The sequence below is a fragment of the Nannospalax galili genome, unplaced genomic scaffold (assembly GCF_000622305.1).
Source record: "Nannospalax galili isolate Female #2095 unplaced genomic scaffold, S.galili_v1.0 scaffold1688, whole genome shotgun sequence".
NCBI classification, from domain to species: domain Eukaryota; kingdom Metazoa; phylum Chordata; class Mammalia; order Rodentia; family Spalacidae; genus Nannospalax; species Nannospalax galili.
This window is the reverse complement of record NW_008358621.1, coordinates 1,599,846-1,617,461: the sequence shown is the minus strand read 5'-3', so window position 1 is coordinate 1,617,461 and position 17,616 is coordinate 1,599,846. Positions and strand designations below refer to the sequence as shown.

At 47.5% G+C, this 17,616-nt stretch overlaps 1 protein-coding gene across 5 annotated transcripts in view; it reads right to left on the bottom strand.

The window, feature by feature from the left end:
• Positions 1-13,300: 13,300 nt before the first annotated feature.
• Micos10 (mitochondrial contact site and cristae organizing system subunit 10) overlaps positions 13,301-17,616 on the bottom strand; it is a 31,399-nt gene continuing 27,083 nt past the window's right edge. For all 5 annotated transcript variants that reach the window (XR_003847594.1, XR_001872135.2, XM_029558039.1 and 2 more), the window contains 3 exons: positions 17,233-17,280; positions 15,584-15,693; positions 13,301-13,533 (listed from right to left, as the gene is read on the bottom strand). Coding sequence is in view for 3 of the 5 variants with exons in the window: in XM_029558039.1 (XP_029413899.1) it covers positions 13,525-13,533; positions 15,584-15,693; positions 17,233-17,280 (167 nt within the window). In the remaining 2 variants the exon portion in view is untranslated. The remainder of the gene's footprint in view (positions 13,534-15,583; positions 15,694-17,232; positions 17,281-17,616) is intronic.

Genomic DNA, 17,616 nt, shown 5'->3' with positions numbered 1-17,616 from the left:
CGGCGAGGGGAGGGACGCGCGTCTGAGCGGGCGGGCGGGCGGGCAGGCGGCCGCTCCCTCCAGGCGCAGGCTGGGGCGCTCAGGCCGCGGGCCCCGCTCCCCCGACGGCGGAGATGGAGATGAAAGGGCGGGAGCCGGGCCCTGGGTTTCTCCCCTTCGTTATTCTTTTCCCGAGCTGTCAGGTCTTGAACTCTCGCTCCAGCCCATCAGGGTTCCGGCACCAGGAGACCGTCGGATGCTGTGTCCAGCCAAATGGACTCAGCCTGTTCATCTGATGTCCCCGGGAGGCCCGGTTCAGATCGGTGCTGTCGGTGCCCATGTCACTTACCTCCCATGGCCTCCAAGCGACTGAGCTTGAACATCCAGAGAAGAGCCGAAACGGACTCTTCTGAGTCCTGGGAGAGGGAGACCTGCCTGGCTCACCTGAGGAAAAGGCTGTTTACTAAATCAGTGGACACTAGGGAGGACTGCATTGGCACTTTCTGTACCACAGAGACTAAGAAGAAAACTCGGGGCTAGGAGTGTAGTTCGGTTGGTAGAGTGTTTGCCTAGCATGAAACCCTGGGCTCCATCCCCAGCGCCACTAAACCTGGTGCAGTGGTGCAGGCCTAAGGCTTAAGGTGGTTTACATAGCCAGTTCCAGGCCAGCCCACACATAAGAAGGAGAAGACAGCGCTGGACAGGATGGTGGGAAGCAGGGATTTATATATGTCCATACATTAACCCATTCAAAAAGACCCGGCCTGCTCCTCTCATGACCCCAATTTGCCAGGCATAGAGGAAAGAAGGGGGAGGGACAAAGAGGCCTCCCAGTGACCTGATGGTAGCTCCATGGCTGCCCCCAGGCTCTCTGTACTCTCCAAACCAAGTCTCTGAGCTGTTGTTTACGCTGTTCCCTCTGCCTGGAGTTTCCTTCCCTCCTTTCCTCTGCTCAACACATTCTTCATGGACCATGTTGGAAAGTCTTCCCAAGATCCGTGGGTAGCCTAAACCTCCTCTTGGAGCATGGGGTACATCTCAGCTGGGATCTCTTCCTCCATCAGGCAATGAACCTGTACCACAGGAACCAAGAAGACAACTCCGGGCTAGGGATGTAGTTTAGTTGGTACAGTGCTTCCCTAGCAGGCATGAAACCCTGGTTCCATTCCCCAGCACCACATAAACCCTGTCCAGCGGTGCAGGCTTAAGCTCAAGGTGGTTTACATAGCCAGTTTGGCGGGATTCTTGGGTTTTGTTTTGTTTCCCTGTTATCCCCTCATTTAGTAAGTGCAAAAAGCCTAGAAGAGTGTAAGGAGCTCATGGAAAATTTTGACAGTAAGAGGCCAGACCAGCTAAGGTCGTAAGACTGCGTACTGCAGAAACCAGCCTTGCCGCGCTGTATCTTAAATTTTGCAGCCAGAACTCGGCAACATTCTCAATGTGGACCTTGGGCAGGATGGGAGCAGATGTCTACATTTTTCTAAAAACCCATTCCCACCAGGCATGGTGGCACATCTGTGATCTCTACATCTGAGAGGTGGAGGCAGAAGATTCGGGAACTCAATACCATCCTCCAGTAGTTTTAAGCTAACCTGGGCTGTGTGAGACCTTGTCCTCAAAACAAAACAAAATAGGTTGGTGGGGGAGCTCAGTGGACAAAAGCACTTACCACTAAGTCAGATGACCTGAGCCCAGGACCCATTATGGTGGAAGGAGAAAATCCAGCCCTCCCAGTTATCCTCTGACCTCCACACATGTGCCATGGCACACGTGTGAATACACACACATACACACCCATACAATAACTAAATGCAGTTTCTTTTTTTTTTTTTTTTTTCGGTCTTTTTGAGACAGGGTCTCCCTGTAGCCCCAGCTGTCCTGGATTCACTATGGAGACCAGGCTGGCCTTGAACTCACAGAAATCTGCCTGCCTCTGCCTCCCAAGCACTGGGATTAAAGGCGTGCATCACCACACCTGGCCCCAGTTTCTTAATTTTAAAATATCTTATTTTTATTTTGTGTGCATGAGTGTATTACCTGCATGTATGTAAGTGCACCCATGTCATGCAATGCCCCAGAGGTCAGAAGAGAGCATCGGATCTCCTGGAACTAGAATTATGGATGGTTGTCAGCTGCCTTGTGGGTGCTGGGATTTGAACCCAAGTCCTTTGCAAAAGTAGTCAGTGCTCTTATCCACCAAGTCATCTTTCCATCCCAATAAATGCAATTTTTTCAAAAAATGGTTAGGGCTGGAAAGATGGCTCAGCGATTAAGAACATGTGTTGTTGCTCTTCTAGAGGATTGAAGTTCAATCCCCAGCAACCATGTTGGGTGGCTCCAAAACACCTGTAGCCTGCCAGCTTCTGGGGGATCTGACGCCTTTGGCTTCCAGGTGCACCTGCACTCACATGAACATACCCACACTGGGCATGGTGGCACATGCCTTTAATCCCAGCATTCGGGAGACAGAGGCGGGTGGATCTTTGTGAGTTCGAGGCCAGCCTGGTCTATATAGTGAGTTCCAGGATAGCTGGGGCTACAAGGAGACCCTGTCTCAAAAAGACCAAAAAAATAAATAAATAAATAAATCTTAAAAAATGTTATAACATAGTATAAATGCCTGGAGAGCCTGACCATGGGAAAGCCAGTTGCCTTAGGGGCCTAGACTGAACCTCTCTTCTGACCTCCATGGGCATTGCATGACATGGGTGCACTTACATGCAGGCAATACACGCATACACATAAAATAAAAATAATAAATAAAAATTTTCTTAAAATGTTATAACTGCCGGGCGTGGTGGTGCACTCCTTTAATCCTAGCACTCAGGAGGCAGAGGCAGGCAGATCTCTGTGAGTTTGAGGCCAGCCTGGTCTCCATAGTGAATCCAGGCCAGCTAGGGCTACAGGGAGACCCTGTCTCAAAAAGACCAAAAAAAAAAAAATGTTATAACCAAGCAAAACAGAAAAGAGCCCATTCCCACACTACAGGAAGCTAATTTCTTGATGAGCACATAGATCACACACACAGAGAGACAGAAGAGAGGGGTTGAATCCCAGCTAGTACCCTCTCAAACTTAGGCAGGTTCAAGAGCTATTCCAACCACCTAATCAAGGACATGGGGTTTGGAGTTGAGCTGCATGTGTCATGTAAGGACCAATAGTGACAGAAAGCTACAGTGTGGGCAGGGGCCTTAGAAAGAGACCTCTCTCAGCAGCTACTATTTTATACCCAGCTGAGCAGTCTATTACTCATCTATTACTGTATCTCATCTAATCTTTATCACAATCCCATTGTTCCCTTTGTATTCATGAGAACAAGAGTGTAGTTCACTACCCACGATCATATTGGTAGTGACCAACAAAGGCTAGACGTAAACACACAGCTACCATCCTGTGCCCACCACACCCACTTGGCTGCTTCAGAGCCCCTCCCATATGGATGCTGCACCCCTGAAACCCAAGGTAATGGGGCCCCAGCAGGAAAGGCAGAACCTGTCAAGTCAGAGTCTCCAAGCTCCAGGAGATACACCTGGTTGGCAGCACAGCTCCAGCTGCCCGGGCAGGCCTGGTTGGCACAGGGCACGGGCTCCTAGCCAGCACCTGCTGGCCCTGGGCCAGCCTCTTGGAGCCGAGGTAATGTGGGGCCCTGAGCTAGAGCTGAAGGCTGAATGCCCCTCTCCCCAGCTCATTAGCAAACATCTGGGCTCCGGACCTGGAATGTGACTGGACTGTAAGGAGCTGCACCCTCCAGAGTCCCTGGGGAAAGTAAGCTCCCTCCTGCAGGGCATGGGGCTTGGACCATCTGTTTCTGCTAATCCTGTCAGCCTGGCCTCCCTGGGGGTCCAAACCTCCGCACTCCCATGAAAAAAAGAGAATGAAAAGGCCTTTCTTCCTGCTCAAGCCCACAAGAACCATCAGGAAGATCTGGGGTCTCCTGCTTTGACTCCTGGCCCCATCACTGACCTCCATGCCTGTGCTTGGTTTCTTAACCTGTTAAATCATCTAGGAAAGGTGTACACACCAGACATGATGCCAGCACTCACTCACTTACTTAACAAATATTTACTGTGCCTACTATGTGCCAGACAATTAGAGATATTGGGGGCACAACCTTCTTTAAATTATTATTTTTATTTTATGCGTATGAGTGTATCACCTGCATGTATGTAAGTACACCCATGTTGTGCAATGCCCAGGGAGTCAGAAGCATCAAATCCTCTAGAAGTGGAGGATCTAGATGGTTGTTGGACGCCATATGGGACTGGGAATCGAACCCTGGTCCTCTGCAAGAGCAGCCAGTGCTCTTAACTGCTGAGCCATCTCTCCAGCCCCCAGGACAAAACCTTCTAGAAACTTATGTTCTGCAGAATCTAAGAAAAGAAGATAAAGAAAGCAAACAGATGGGTGGATTTTATAGGCTACAGGCATGTACGTGAAATAAACCAGGTAGGTGACAAGTGGTGGAGGGAGGGATTTATGGAGAAGCCTTCAGAAAACCAGGCAAAAAGGTGATGTTTAAGGTGAGAGTTTGCTGAAGAGCTGGGATTGAAGGAGATAAATGGATGCAAAGTGCTCGGCACAGTTCCTAGAAAATAGTGCATATTCCATAAAATGAAAGCTATTTTAGGGAGGTTCAGATATACACACAGCAAGGCCGCTGGAGTCTGAGTCTCTGGACTGAGTCCAGGTGTTAGCACAAGGTTTTCTTTCCTCACTCTAGGAATGCACTTCCTAAGCCTCAGTTTCCTAATCTGGCAAATAGGAATGTCAGTGATTCCCCGAACCCCACCCCTCCCCTTCCTGAGGAGCAGTTGGCAGTAATGACTGCTGGGGGATGCGGAGTCATGTTCTTCAGTGCTGTAAATTGCCTTTGCAGAAGTAACTAATTCCCCCACCTATGTTTACATAAGGAGCCCTAATTAAATGCAGAGGGTCACAAAACATACATAATGGGGTTGGAGAGATGGCTCAGTGGTTAAGAGCACTGGCTGCTCTTTCGGAGGACCCGGGTTTGGTTCCCAGCACCACATGGCAGCTAACAACCCTCAGTAACTGTAGTTCCAGGGGATCTGACACCCTCTTCTGACCTCCTCAGGCATTGCATGACTCGTACATAAAATGAAATAAAAATAAAATATGAAAAAAACATCCATACATATCACCTGAAAAAAGGGGGCTTGTTAGGAAGAAGTGTAAGAGAGAGTAACAGAGAGCAGCTGTGGGAGATGATCAAAGTATGTCAGAGATATGTATGAAATTGAGAATGAATATATAAATTTTGAAAAGTTCACGGAGGGGCATGGAGGTGGAACCGACGGTAGCTCTGCCAGTAAGGGCTACAGTTCGTTACTGTTGTATCCTTTCCCATAGAGGAAAAAGACCAGTCCATGTACACTCAGCCAGTTAGCAGTAAACAGGTCTGGGACCAGAAGCAGATGTTCTGACTTTAGGCCTATCCATGCCCCTGGACTGTGGCATCTTTTTTCTCCCAGTGCCCATGATCTCTGTGGCCTTCTGGCTCCATCATGTGCTACAGGGAAGCAGGAAAAAGTGACCAGGAACTATAACCCTGTCTCTAGAATTGTGGAGGGCGTGGGTAGTAATGCCTTGGCCCCATGGAAAAGTTTTCAATGGTCTCTGCAGGTAGGGTGGGAAATCAAGATCATAAGAGAGAGCTGGGTGTGGTGGTGCAGGCCTTTAATCCCAGCACTGAGGAAGCAGAGACAGGTGGATCTTCATGAGATCGAGCCAGCCTGGCCTACATAGCAAGTTCCAGGTCAGCCAGGACTACATAGTGAGAGCCTGTCTCAAAAAAAACAAAACAAACAAAAAAGAATTGGGGAGAGAAGTGTGCCAGAGAACTGAATTCCAGGGATTTTGAAGATCCAATTGTCCATTTTTCTGCTTCTCAGATGGGCCTTATCAGTGGAAATGACTGTGTGGTTGCTGCCACACTGGGCCAGATACCAATAATGGAAGAGTGTGCCAAGGGCTAAGGGAGAGAGCCGAGCCCCACCACTCCCATGCTCCCCACATCACTCCTCCCACCCCCAAATGGACCACACTTCTATATCAGCCTAGAAATTAGACAAACCAATTCTTTGTTGATTCTCCACCGCTGTCCCTTGTTTCTTCCATTTTGCAGTTCCCAGCAGTGGAAGAGGAACTTCTCTCCCTCCTCAGTTGGGCTTTTTCGTATATATGTAGTATCCCAAAGGGCAGGGTTTTTCTTCAGAGTTTTGTGCTCCAGAAAAATTCATTAGGGGAAATAAATGAATGAACTAGCAAACACTAACAAAACCGCCCTGACTGGTGGTACGGCCCAGCTGTTATACTTCCTTAGCTCGCTCCAGGTTCTCGGTTTGATCCTCAGCACAACAGGGACAAAACCTGACATATTCTATGCTTTACCTCCTGTGACTGGCTCCCAGCCTTCAAGAACCAGGTCTCAGTTGATTAAGGAAAGATCTATAATCATCTCCATATCCTTCAACCAAAGGACTTTTCTTGGTAAGTCAAGTAGAATCTGGTGGTTGCTGTTGTTTGCTTTTGTTTTTATTGAGGCAGGGGCTCCCTGTAGCCCCAGCTGTCCTGAAACTTGCTATGTAAATCAGGCTGTCCTCGAACTCACAGAGATCCACCTGCCTCTGCCTCCCAAGTGCTGGGACTAATGATGTGTGCCACCATGCCCAGCTAGCATTTTGTTTTTTGAGACAGGACTTCATCATGTAGCCCTGGCTGACCTAGAACTTGCTATATAGATCAGGCTATCTGGGAACCCACTGAGATCCACCTGCCTCTGCTTCCCAAGTGATGGGATTAAAGGTGTATGCCTTCATGCCTGGCCATAGAACCTAGTTTTACCCATGATGTCCATCCAGGAAGCAGAGCAGGTGAAGTCAGAGAGAAAAGCACCTTTCACTTCTCCAGTACAATCTATCACGTGGTCATGGTCAGCCCACCAACAGTTCTAGATGGAAGGCAATTCTTTGGGCAGAGATTCATGATGCAATTGATTAGCTGTAGTATTAGCTAACTGGTCATTTCACTCTCTTCTTTGATAATCAAGGGCTTGGACTCTCATCTGTACTGCGATACCAGAAGAGGTGGGTTCATTACAGTCTTCTGGAGAGGGTGGGAAGATTGAATGACTTGTTCATGATTACACAATGAGCAGCGTTGGGATGGGAACCGATGGTGTTGTATCCTGAGGACTGGGCAAAGGCTTTCTGCTCACCAAAAATTACTGACCCATAGACATGTTCAGTCTAGACCACCCACTGAAAGAGCAAGTTAATTTAGGGGACTTAAATATAAATAAATATATAATATTTTTAAATATCTTCGTTAGCCAGATGAGGTGGCGCACACCTTTAGTTCCAGTACTCGGGAGACAGAGGCAGGCAGAGCTCTGTGAGTTCAAGGCCAGCCTGGCCTACATAGTGAGTTCCAGGCCACCTGGGGCTATAGGAGACGCTGTCTCAAAAAGACCAAAAAAAAATTTTTATTTTTATTTTATGTGTATGAGTATATTGCTTGCACATGTGTAACTGCACCATGTGTGTGCATTGCCCACAGAGGCCAGAAGAAGGCGTCAGATCCCCTAGAACTGGAGTTATAGTTAGCCACCATGTGAGTGTTAGGAATCAAACCCAGGTCCTCTGGCAGAGCAAGTTGCTGCTGAGTCATCTTTGCAGTCCCTCAATAAAATATTAAACTCAACCACCTCACTGAAAATAATTAGGATAAAGTTATTTCATGACTGTTACAGTAAAATATCCTCTGAGCCAGGTATGGTGGTACACACCTGAAATCCTGTTATGTGGGGGGCTGAGGCAAAAGGATTATGAATTCCAGGTAGCTTGAACTATATATCGGCTCAAACAAAACAAAAAACCACCAAGTATGGATTGAGGGAAGAGCATATTAAAACCTAGTTTGTTTTGGTGCTGAGGGTAGAATCCAAGGATTCATGCATGCACATGTGCTCCACTAACCTCCATGCCCAGACCAAAACCCTAGTCTTTAAAATTTTTTTTTATTATTTTTATGTGTATGAGTGTATTGCCTGCATGTATAGACGTGCTCTGTATCATGCAATACCCATGGAGGTCAGAAGAGGGCATCAGATCCCCTTGAACTGAAGTTACAGTTGTTAGCTGCCATGTGGGTGGCTGGGAACTGAATCTAGATCCTCTACAAGAACACCCCTAGGTTTTGAACTTAAAATACAACACACACACATACACACATACAAACATACACACAGAATAAAGGGAATGAGGGAAAGGTGAATGATTGGAGAATGTGAGCAAAGGCACAAAGTATTTCCCTGTATTATTTTCATACCATAGCTGGGCATGGTGGCGCACGCCTTTAATCCCAGCACTCAGGAGGCAGAGGCAGGTGGATCTCTGTGAGTTCGAGGCCAGCCTGGTCTACATAGAGTAATAGTTCCAGGCCACCGAGGGCTACAGGGAAACCCTGTCTCAAAAAAAAAAAAAAAAAGTTGTAATGACCAAAGCTGATTAACAATTGTTTCAGGGGCTAGAGGGACGGCTCAGAAGTTAAGTGCACTACTTACTACTCTTCCAGAAGACCTGGGTTCAGTTTCCAGCACCTATACCACACGGCTCACACTGCCTGTAACTCCAGTTCCATGGGATCCAGTGTCCTCTTTTGGCCTCTACAGGAACCAGGCATGCATAAATGGTACACATACATATATTCAGATAATTACTCATACACATAAAATAAAAATTTGAAAAAAACCTTAACAAAGTTTAAGCAAGCAAATACATCTTAAAAGCCCCACAATTGTTTCTGAATAATAAACAGGGACTTTAAAAACAAACACAGCCAATTTCAAATTGATCAACCATTTTTATCAACTTCCTCTTGATGAAACAGGTCATTATCGATTTCAACCAGTTTAAGTGTGTCAAATCAAATCAAGTTTAAAAGAAAATCAAAGCACCTTGAAAGGACCCATCCCCCAGTGCTCCTGAGGAGCAGAGCTGAGGGAAGGGCCTGGGCTGTGGAGCCAGGGTCATAGGCTACCTGTACTAGCGCCCCGTTCAGCTTGTCCTCGGGCAAGTTCATTTAACCATCCAAAATCTCAAGCATAAAGTAAGGATAACAGTACTTCTCCTGAACACTGCACTCATGACCTCACAGCGGCTGTGGTTGCCTGCATAAGACCTGCACAAGATCAAGCCAGTCAATGTTTCAGCATGGAGAGAAAAGGGGTTCGTGAGCCCACACCTCTAACTGAAGAGCTATGGACAGCTGATGGCTTCTGGGGGAGGGAGGGCCAGGTTTCTTCAAGAGTGTGACGTCTGGTAGGCTGTTCATGCTCCAGTGGAAGTCCCCACACCCAGGAGTATATGGATAGCACAAATTGGAGTCCATGGGTTACTTAAAAAAATAAAGTGGGGGCTGGAGAGATGGCTCAGTGGTTTAGAGCACTTACTGTTCCTGCAGAGGACCTGGGTTCAAATCCCAGCACCCACATGGTGGCTAACAACTGTAACTCCAGTTTCAGGGGATCTGACACCCTCTTCTGCCCTCTATGGGCATTGCACAACACAAGTGCACTTACATGTAGCAAAACACTCATACACATGAAAAGAAATTTTAAAATTTTTAAAAAGAGGAGCTGGGCATGGTAGTGCACGCCTTTAATCCCAGCACTCCAGAGGCAGAGGCAGAGGCAGGTGGATCTCTGTGAGTTCAAGGCTAGCCTGGTCTACATAGTGAGTTCCAGGCCATCTGGGTGCTACAGGGAGACCCTGTCTCAAAAAGACGAAAAAAAAAAAAAAAAAAAAAAGAAAATCTCAAATAAAAATATTGTTGCAGCAATTATCGTATACATGTGAACAGTAACTACATATGCTAGTATATGCGCAATCAATATTAACTATATATTCATCTAAAAGGATCGAAATATATGTTGGCTCAAACTGGCTAGACCCAGATTAGAAAAAAGATGATAATGAGCTTTTTTAATTAATTGTTCTTATTTTATGTGTTTTACCTGTAAGAACACCATGTACATACAATGCCCTTGAAGACCAAAGAGGGCATGGGGGATCCCCTGGAGTTACAGATGGTTGTTAGCTGCTATATAGGTGCTGAGAACAGAACCCAAGTCCTCTGGAAGAGCAGTCACTACTTTTAACTCTTAAGCACCGAGGCACCTGTTTTTTTTTGGGGGGGGGTGTCTTTTTGAGTCAAGGTTTCCGTGTAGCCCCAGGTGGCCTGGAATATGTTGACCAGGCTAGCCTTGAACTCACAGAGATCTGCCCCTCTGCCTCTCCCGAGTATTGGGCAGGTGGCCTGGAATATGTAGACCAGGCTAGCCTTGAACTCACAGAGATCTGCCTGCCTCTGCCTCCAGAGTGCTGGGATTAAAGCCTGTGAGCCACCACACCTGGCTTACCTGAATACCATACACTCTATTTTTTTAAATTACTTCATTTTTGTTGTTATTGTTTGTTTATAGCTTTGGCTGACCCAGAACTTGTTAGGTAGATCAGGCTGGCTTCAAACTCACATTTGCCTGCCTCTGCCTCTTGAATGCTGGGATTCAAGGCTTGTGCCACCACACTCAGCTCATATATTTTGATTCAAATAGTAAAAGCTTTATACTTCTTTTGCAGCGCTGAGGAGGGAATCCAGGGCCTAGAGCATTCTCTTGCAAAGGTTCTATAATTGAGCCGTGCCCCTGTCCCAGCCAGTGTTTTTATGCTGACACATCCATTTGATCCTCAAGGTCTATAGGGTAGAGATTTTCTCTCCTCTCCTTTACAGATTAGGAATCTGAAGTCTGAAGAGATGAAGACTCTCCCCAGAGTCCTGGAAGATAAGGGATGGAGTAGGCACTTAGGTCCAGGGATCTGACTCAATCCTGCAGGTCTGTCGTCTCCCGTTGTCCAGCCCTGCCTCTCCCCTGTGCCCCTCTGTCCCCTTCCTTCTGGGCCCTTTACTGCTGCCGGTTCTCCCTGACCCATGCCTGTTCCACACAGACATGCTTACTGGACACAGGACATCTCCCCAGCTCCTGCCCAGGACAATGTTGTGCCCTGATACCATCCTCTGCTGTCGGAGAAGTGGTGCTTTGCAGCACTTGAAGGAAAACATGGTGATGGCTTCCAGATGAGCTTGTTATTCTAAATTTAACATTCCTTTTGGTACTTAGAATTTCCACTTTCTCCCTTCCACCCCTTTGCATTTATGTAATTAGAAAGCATGCAGCAGGAACCCTTTGAGTCTCAGGACCGGTTGGAGGAAGGCTGTCCCAGCTCCACGGACTACATCCTTGTGGAAATATTTTGCAGAGTTTATTTGGACAGGTTCAAAAATAGTCCTTCCAACAATGCAATCAGATTGTACCATGACAAGCAAAATGCAATTACGGGTTGGTTACATTTTTTAAAAATGTAAACAGTGAGGTTTCAGAGAACCAACAGCAAAAACAAGAGACATCTCCAGCCCGTGTCTGTGTTTCCTGGAGTGGGATTTTGGGACTGCATTATTAGGTCTTTTGAAAGGAGAGGATGACACTCACTCAAGGGGACAGCTCAGTGGAGCATGTTCTGAGGCCACTTCTCAGAACAAGGCATGCTCCTGCACAAGGCAGATGTGCCTGACAGAGGCTCCCCAGTGGGTACTCAGAACACCAAAGTCATTCACCTAAATGAGTTCAAAATACATATTGTTCTGAGCCAAATTCTACAGTGTCAAGTTCAGACTGTATGTATTTATGAATGTTGGCAGAGCAGGCCACTTTTGGGGTGCCAGTTTTACTCCAGTATCCGGTGCCTAGCTGGGCCCCCATCACTCACTCCCCAGACCCACGAACTTCCTTGTATTTGGTTCCAGAAAGGTAGACAAGGGGTAAAGTCAAAGTTTCACAACCCCACAAGGACAGGGCCCCCAGAGGACTTGAATTTCTAATGAAACTCAAAGTAGAACAGAATGTGTGTCTTTGCCAACACGCTGGAACTTTCAGATGGCTCAGCTGAGATGGGAGCAGGGAGCAAAGGGCAAGATCAAGCTTTGTGCTTCCCCGAATCTCTAAGAGCGACGAGGTGGGAATACAAAACACTCTGGACTAAGACAAACAGCTAGCACTGTTAGCCTCCACCCAGAACCATTTCCTCAGAGTGGACTGGTTCCTCAGGGCATTTTAGCAGAGCTCCAAAGGTACTGGGCAACCAGATCTGTCCAAACAGAGGCCTAAACCCTAGCTACCTAAGAAATAGAGAAGTTTAATTCCTATGTCCCAGTGAACTCCCTATTTTCTGTTTTATCTAGAGAACTAGCGGGCAGTTTTCCCTTTGTCTCTTTTGACAGGGACCTGTTCCTTCTCTGAGAGTGGGGAGAGGGGATACTGACATATAAAGCAAATATGAAGAGAACAGTGGAAGGAAAGAACCCCGCCACACGGCTATTTTTCTTTTAATGGCATGGGCTGCTTTGATCATGGGACTTAGAGGGCCATGTGAAAAACAGCCAAGTGGCTCAGCAAGCCATGGCCATAACTTGTGGTCCTGGGCACAGCCCATCCTTGGCAGAGCAGCCCAGCACGTTTAAGGAAAAGGAGTGGACAGCCACTCTCAAACTCACTGGGGCTCTATCAATATGCCGGACGTCGCTGCTCCCACACCCTCTGCCCTCTCCGTGTCCTCTCCTTCGCCCCATGCTCTAGCTCTGTGAATTACTTATTTCTCAGCTATGAGCGCTAGCATGTTCTGGAGCCTTCACAGTACACCCACGCAAGTGTGCTGCCCATTGTCAGGAGAAACTGTAAAATACTCCATGCCCTGCCTACCAGCACAGTGAACCCAGGAAACAAATACAGAGGTATTTAAGTGGCCCTTCTGTCCTCAAATTTCAGCATGACCTTCAATTCAGGTGGGTAGGCCTCCAGCCCTCCATACTGCCAGGAGGAAACACAAGGGCCGGAACTGGGCTATGCCAAGTTCCCACGCAGCTCTGGGGTTGACATCAATCGAACAGCTGTCCAATCAGGTTTCGGGTCCTGCTAATGCAGCAGCTGCCTAAGCAGCCCTGCCAGGTCCACAGTGAGAACAGTAGCTAAGAGAAAGCACCTCTCAAGCCCTTAACCAGTCACTATCATCAGACCATACGGAGGTTCCACCAATCTCCAAGGGGCACAGAACCTGGAACTGCACGTCAGAGGAGAGGGGACACTCCTGGCTGAGACTTCAGAAAGGTCACGGCTGCAGCCAGGCCTCTCAAACCCATCCTCCTGACACTCCCAGAGACCAAAGGCAAAGGAATGAGGGCCATGCGCTGGGCTTCCCATTTTTAATTAATTTATTTTAAGACCGCCGCCTTACAATTTCCAGAGAGAAAATACAAAAGAAACAGACTTGGTTTCAATCACATAAATAGTGGCTGGAATTGAAAGCATAGCCGATGGCATTGTCACAGAACATCAGCCACTCCAGGGCACTTCAGTATTCCTGAGGAATAAACATGGTTTCTTTCCTCCCGCTGGGATGTTCTCGGCATTAGTCACTGCTCCTGTGAAGCGAGGACATCCAGTTAGAGTAGGCAGGGGACATGCTGACACTGTGGCTGCTGCCTTAGTTGAATACCTGGGACCAAGGCCCCAACATAGCGCACTTTTTGCTTTTGTGCCTCACAAGAAGACAGGCCCATCCCACCTAGGTGTGTAGCAGAGGCTCCCAAGTCTGAGGGGGAAAAGACGGACAGAGGGGCAGGACTGATCGAGGGTGACACAGGTGAGCGCAGAGCAGAGCTGAGCCGGCAGCTGCTAATCCAATGGTCTCTGGCTAGCTTCCTCACCTCTGTGAGACTGTGTCCCCTCTGCTGAATGACAGTAACATCTTTCTCAAAATCCACTGGGAGGTCTGGAGGAAAAGACTGTGAAGAAAACCCCAGGACTGTCCACAGGGCCCAGCGGCACTCAACCAGTTATCACAATGCGGCCACGCTGCTGAAGCCCAAAATGGGATTTTGTTCCTCCACTGAGAAGAGAGGATGACAGCATCCAGGCACAGACTCAAGTCCCAACGAAGTTACAAGGCCATTTTGGAGCAGCACGCAAAGCTGTAAAAACTGTAACATTTTCCACAGCACCTCCCAGCCCTTACAATATAATATGCGTAGCATCACGTCTGGGCATTATCTAGGACAACTCAGCTCGGAACAACAGAAACTCCCAGGCTCTCTCTGTTCCCGCTGACAACCCAGACCTGGCTCTGCTGCCAGTGAAGAGCTGTGGGCAGCAGCTGCCTAGCAGCAGCCTGGTGGACGCAGCCTCTTCTTGCACTGGCCTTCTGCTGAGCTCACCCTTGCTGTGGTAGACGCAGTTTGTGACCTTCGACTCTGCACTCTCTCTCCAGCACACACAGGCAGGGTGGCAGGCCACTAAGAGTTGGAGAATATTCTACAGTGGAGGCTGCACAGCTGTGGTAGGGTTCTGTTGAGATTTGGTGATCCTGGGGCTATAACTCTTGACCAAATTAGGACACACATTTGCTCCACATTTTCCGCTCTACTTGTTTTAATGGTAGAACAATGGTCAAGTCAATCACCCATTCTTGGCTGGTCTAACTATTTAGCCCATGTTGCTATTCATATATAGCATCTACAGCTTAAAAGCATCTCCTAGTTAATACTCCAAACAACTATGGTGGGGGTGGGTCTAGAGTTCAGTGGTAGAGCACAGGCTATGTATGAGTGAGGCCCTAGGTACAACTCCCCAGCACCCCTTTGTCCCAAAACGACAATAATGATAAACTCCTTAGGGCAAAATCACTACCCTCACTGTATGGATGGGAAGGGGAGCTCAAAAGAGAAATAACTGTAGATGCCACAGGAAGCAGATGACAGGCCTGCACCTAGACTTCCTAGCCCACCTGCTGCCTGTCAGTGGAAGATGCTGGGGCGGGGGATGACTGTGGGTCAGAGGAGGCTGGGTATTATAATGGTTAGACTTCAGCAAGCCAGGCAGGGCCATTACTGCCTCAGTCTGATGGAGTGAAATAAGACTCAGATTACCTGTCATTTCTGTACCCATTTCATTGCAGGCCCTGGGGATACAGAAATAAATACCACTCCATCCCTGACCACCCACCTCCAATGATCCTGCTACTCAAATCCCTCAGCAGCCAGCCAATCATCTCGAGCAACGCTGACTACCTCTTCCAGCTGCTCTGCATCATCACAACCTCACCTTTGGTGAGGACTGCAGCAGAACCACCAGGGACTTGATCAAGTCCACCATCTTCAGAAAAAAAAGCCCCAATGACTACCAAATCCCAGCTGTGTTCAGAGCTCAACTGTGTGTGTGAGGTCTACAGGGCACGCTGACACTGCAAGCTCAAAGTGCCGCTTACAGAGAGCTGGTGCCTTCTAGTAGCGGACAGGTACATGATGTAGCTGAGTGCACAGGTGCATCCCAAGGCTCAAGGGGATCCTTTTAGGATCAAAGGAGTAATGCCCCTCCAGGGCATTAGTACAGCCCTTCCCAGGGCACTATACAGCCTATTCATTACACACATTCTACTGAATTCTGCAAGAAGAGATTCATCAATTCCATACGTACTTTGACATATTTTCCATGTAGAAGATATGGAGCTTGGAAGTCATGCTGACAGTTGGAGTAGGCCATCCCCAATCCCATGCCAGAACCAAAGGCTATGGGCCACATTCTTCCTATTGAGCAAAAAGAGGGAAATCCCAACAGGGACTGGTTAAGAGGAGATAAAGCCTCCACACCAGGACTTAGGATTCCTAAGCCACCACACTTGCTTAGGATTCTGTCAGAGGCAGGCACCACACTGACCACCACTGGGAATGCTCCATCATCACCCTCCAAAAGAGAAGGCTAATCACTATACTCACTAATTAGCAAACATTTAAGTACCTGGGTTGCTAGAATTCTCTATCCGCGCTAATCACCTCTCACCTTAACTTTTTTTTTTCCCCCAGTCTTTTTTTTTTGAGACAGGGTCTCCCTGTAGCCCCAGCTGTCCTGGAACTCGCTATGTAGGGCAGGCTGTACCTTAACTTTTTTATTGTTTTGAGACAGGGTCTCCCTGTAGCCCCAGCTGTCCTGGAACTCGCTATGTAGGGCAGGCTGTACCTTAACTTTTTTATTGTTTTGAGACAGGGTCTCCCTGTAGCCCCAGCTGGCTTGGAAATTGTTATGTGAACCAGGCTGGCCTCAATTTCACAGACATCCGCTTGCCTCTGTCTCCCAAGTGATGGGATTAAAGGTGTGTGCCTTCACACCTGGGGGTACTCTCTCAAGATTTATTTTTTTTTCTTCTGGTCCTTTTTAGACAGGGTCTCCCTGTGGCCCCAGCTGGCCTGGAACTCACTATGTAGACCAGGCTGGCCTTGAACTCACAGAGATCCACCTGCCTCTGCCTCCCAAGCACTGAGACTAAAGGCGTGCGCCACCACACTGGACTTTTACTTTTATTATTCTAAATTATGTGTAAGTGTGTGTTTACGTAAGTACCTGTGGAGGTCAGACCAGAGTTAGATGTTCTTGGAGCTGGAGCTACAGGCAGTTATAAGTCACCCAAAGTGGGTGCTGAGAACCTAACTCGGGTCCTCTGCAAGGGCAGCAAGCATTCTTAACTGTTGAACCATCTTGCCAACCCCATAACTAATTTCTTAACTTTAATCAGAAGCAAGTCTTCCAGTAAAGTGCTCGAATTTTTAAAATGTCATTTCACAATATCCACAAACTTTGGTTATAGTAAACAATGGCGCTCACTTAAACTGATCTATGATCTCTGGTCACGTGGTCCTTGTCATTTCTTCATGTAAAGAGGTTAAGGTGATCCATCTAGTCAATAGCTAAACTTTGTGAGTTCTTCCCCAAAGAAATATTGCCTGCTATTTGCTTGGAATTTTGGGCAAGAGCATTAGTATTTCCGATCCACTTGTTTTTATCATGATTAAGAGTCTCATTTTCAAGCTACTTGAGAAAAAATTTGCAATTAATTAATCAGAAATATTTGAGTATGTAGATTTAGCCAATGACTCACTGACATAAAGTGCAAGCTTTTCAAAGGATGTCATGTTTAAGACACCAGACAACCCTGACTCAGTGCCCCTAGGGAATGCGGGCAATGTCCAGCCCACTCTGACCTCTGAGTGCACATTCTCTGTCGTGCCTACCTAACCCCGTAAATGGATGGGCAGCAGCGTTTGTATGCAGTCAGTGAAAGTCACACTTACTTTTAAAGAAGGTGAGGGAGAAAACAATTCCTAATCCAAAACCAGTACCTGCAAAAATGGAAAACACAGTTATGTTAAATAGCACATTATACAGTAACCTAGCAAAAAGCTGGCATATTGTCTCTTAAATGTGCACACTGTGAAGCAGGCCGATTTCTCCTGACTTGGTCTGGAGCTGGTTTTCTGTCTCTAACCTCTTGCATTGTCAGATATGCTGCAGATGCCTCTGGTTGCCTTGCTCACAAAAGGAATTTAAAAAGATCCTTCCACTGGGCGTGGTGGTGCACATCTTTAATCTGGCACTCAGGAGGCAGAGGCAGGCAGATCTCTGTGAGATTGAGGCCAGCCTGGTCTACATAGTGAGTGCCAGGCCAGCTGGGGCTA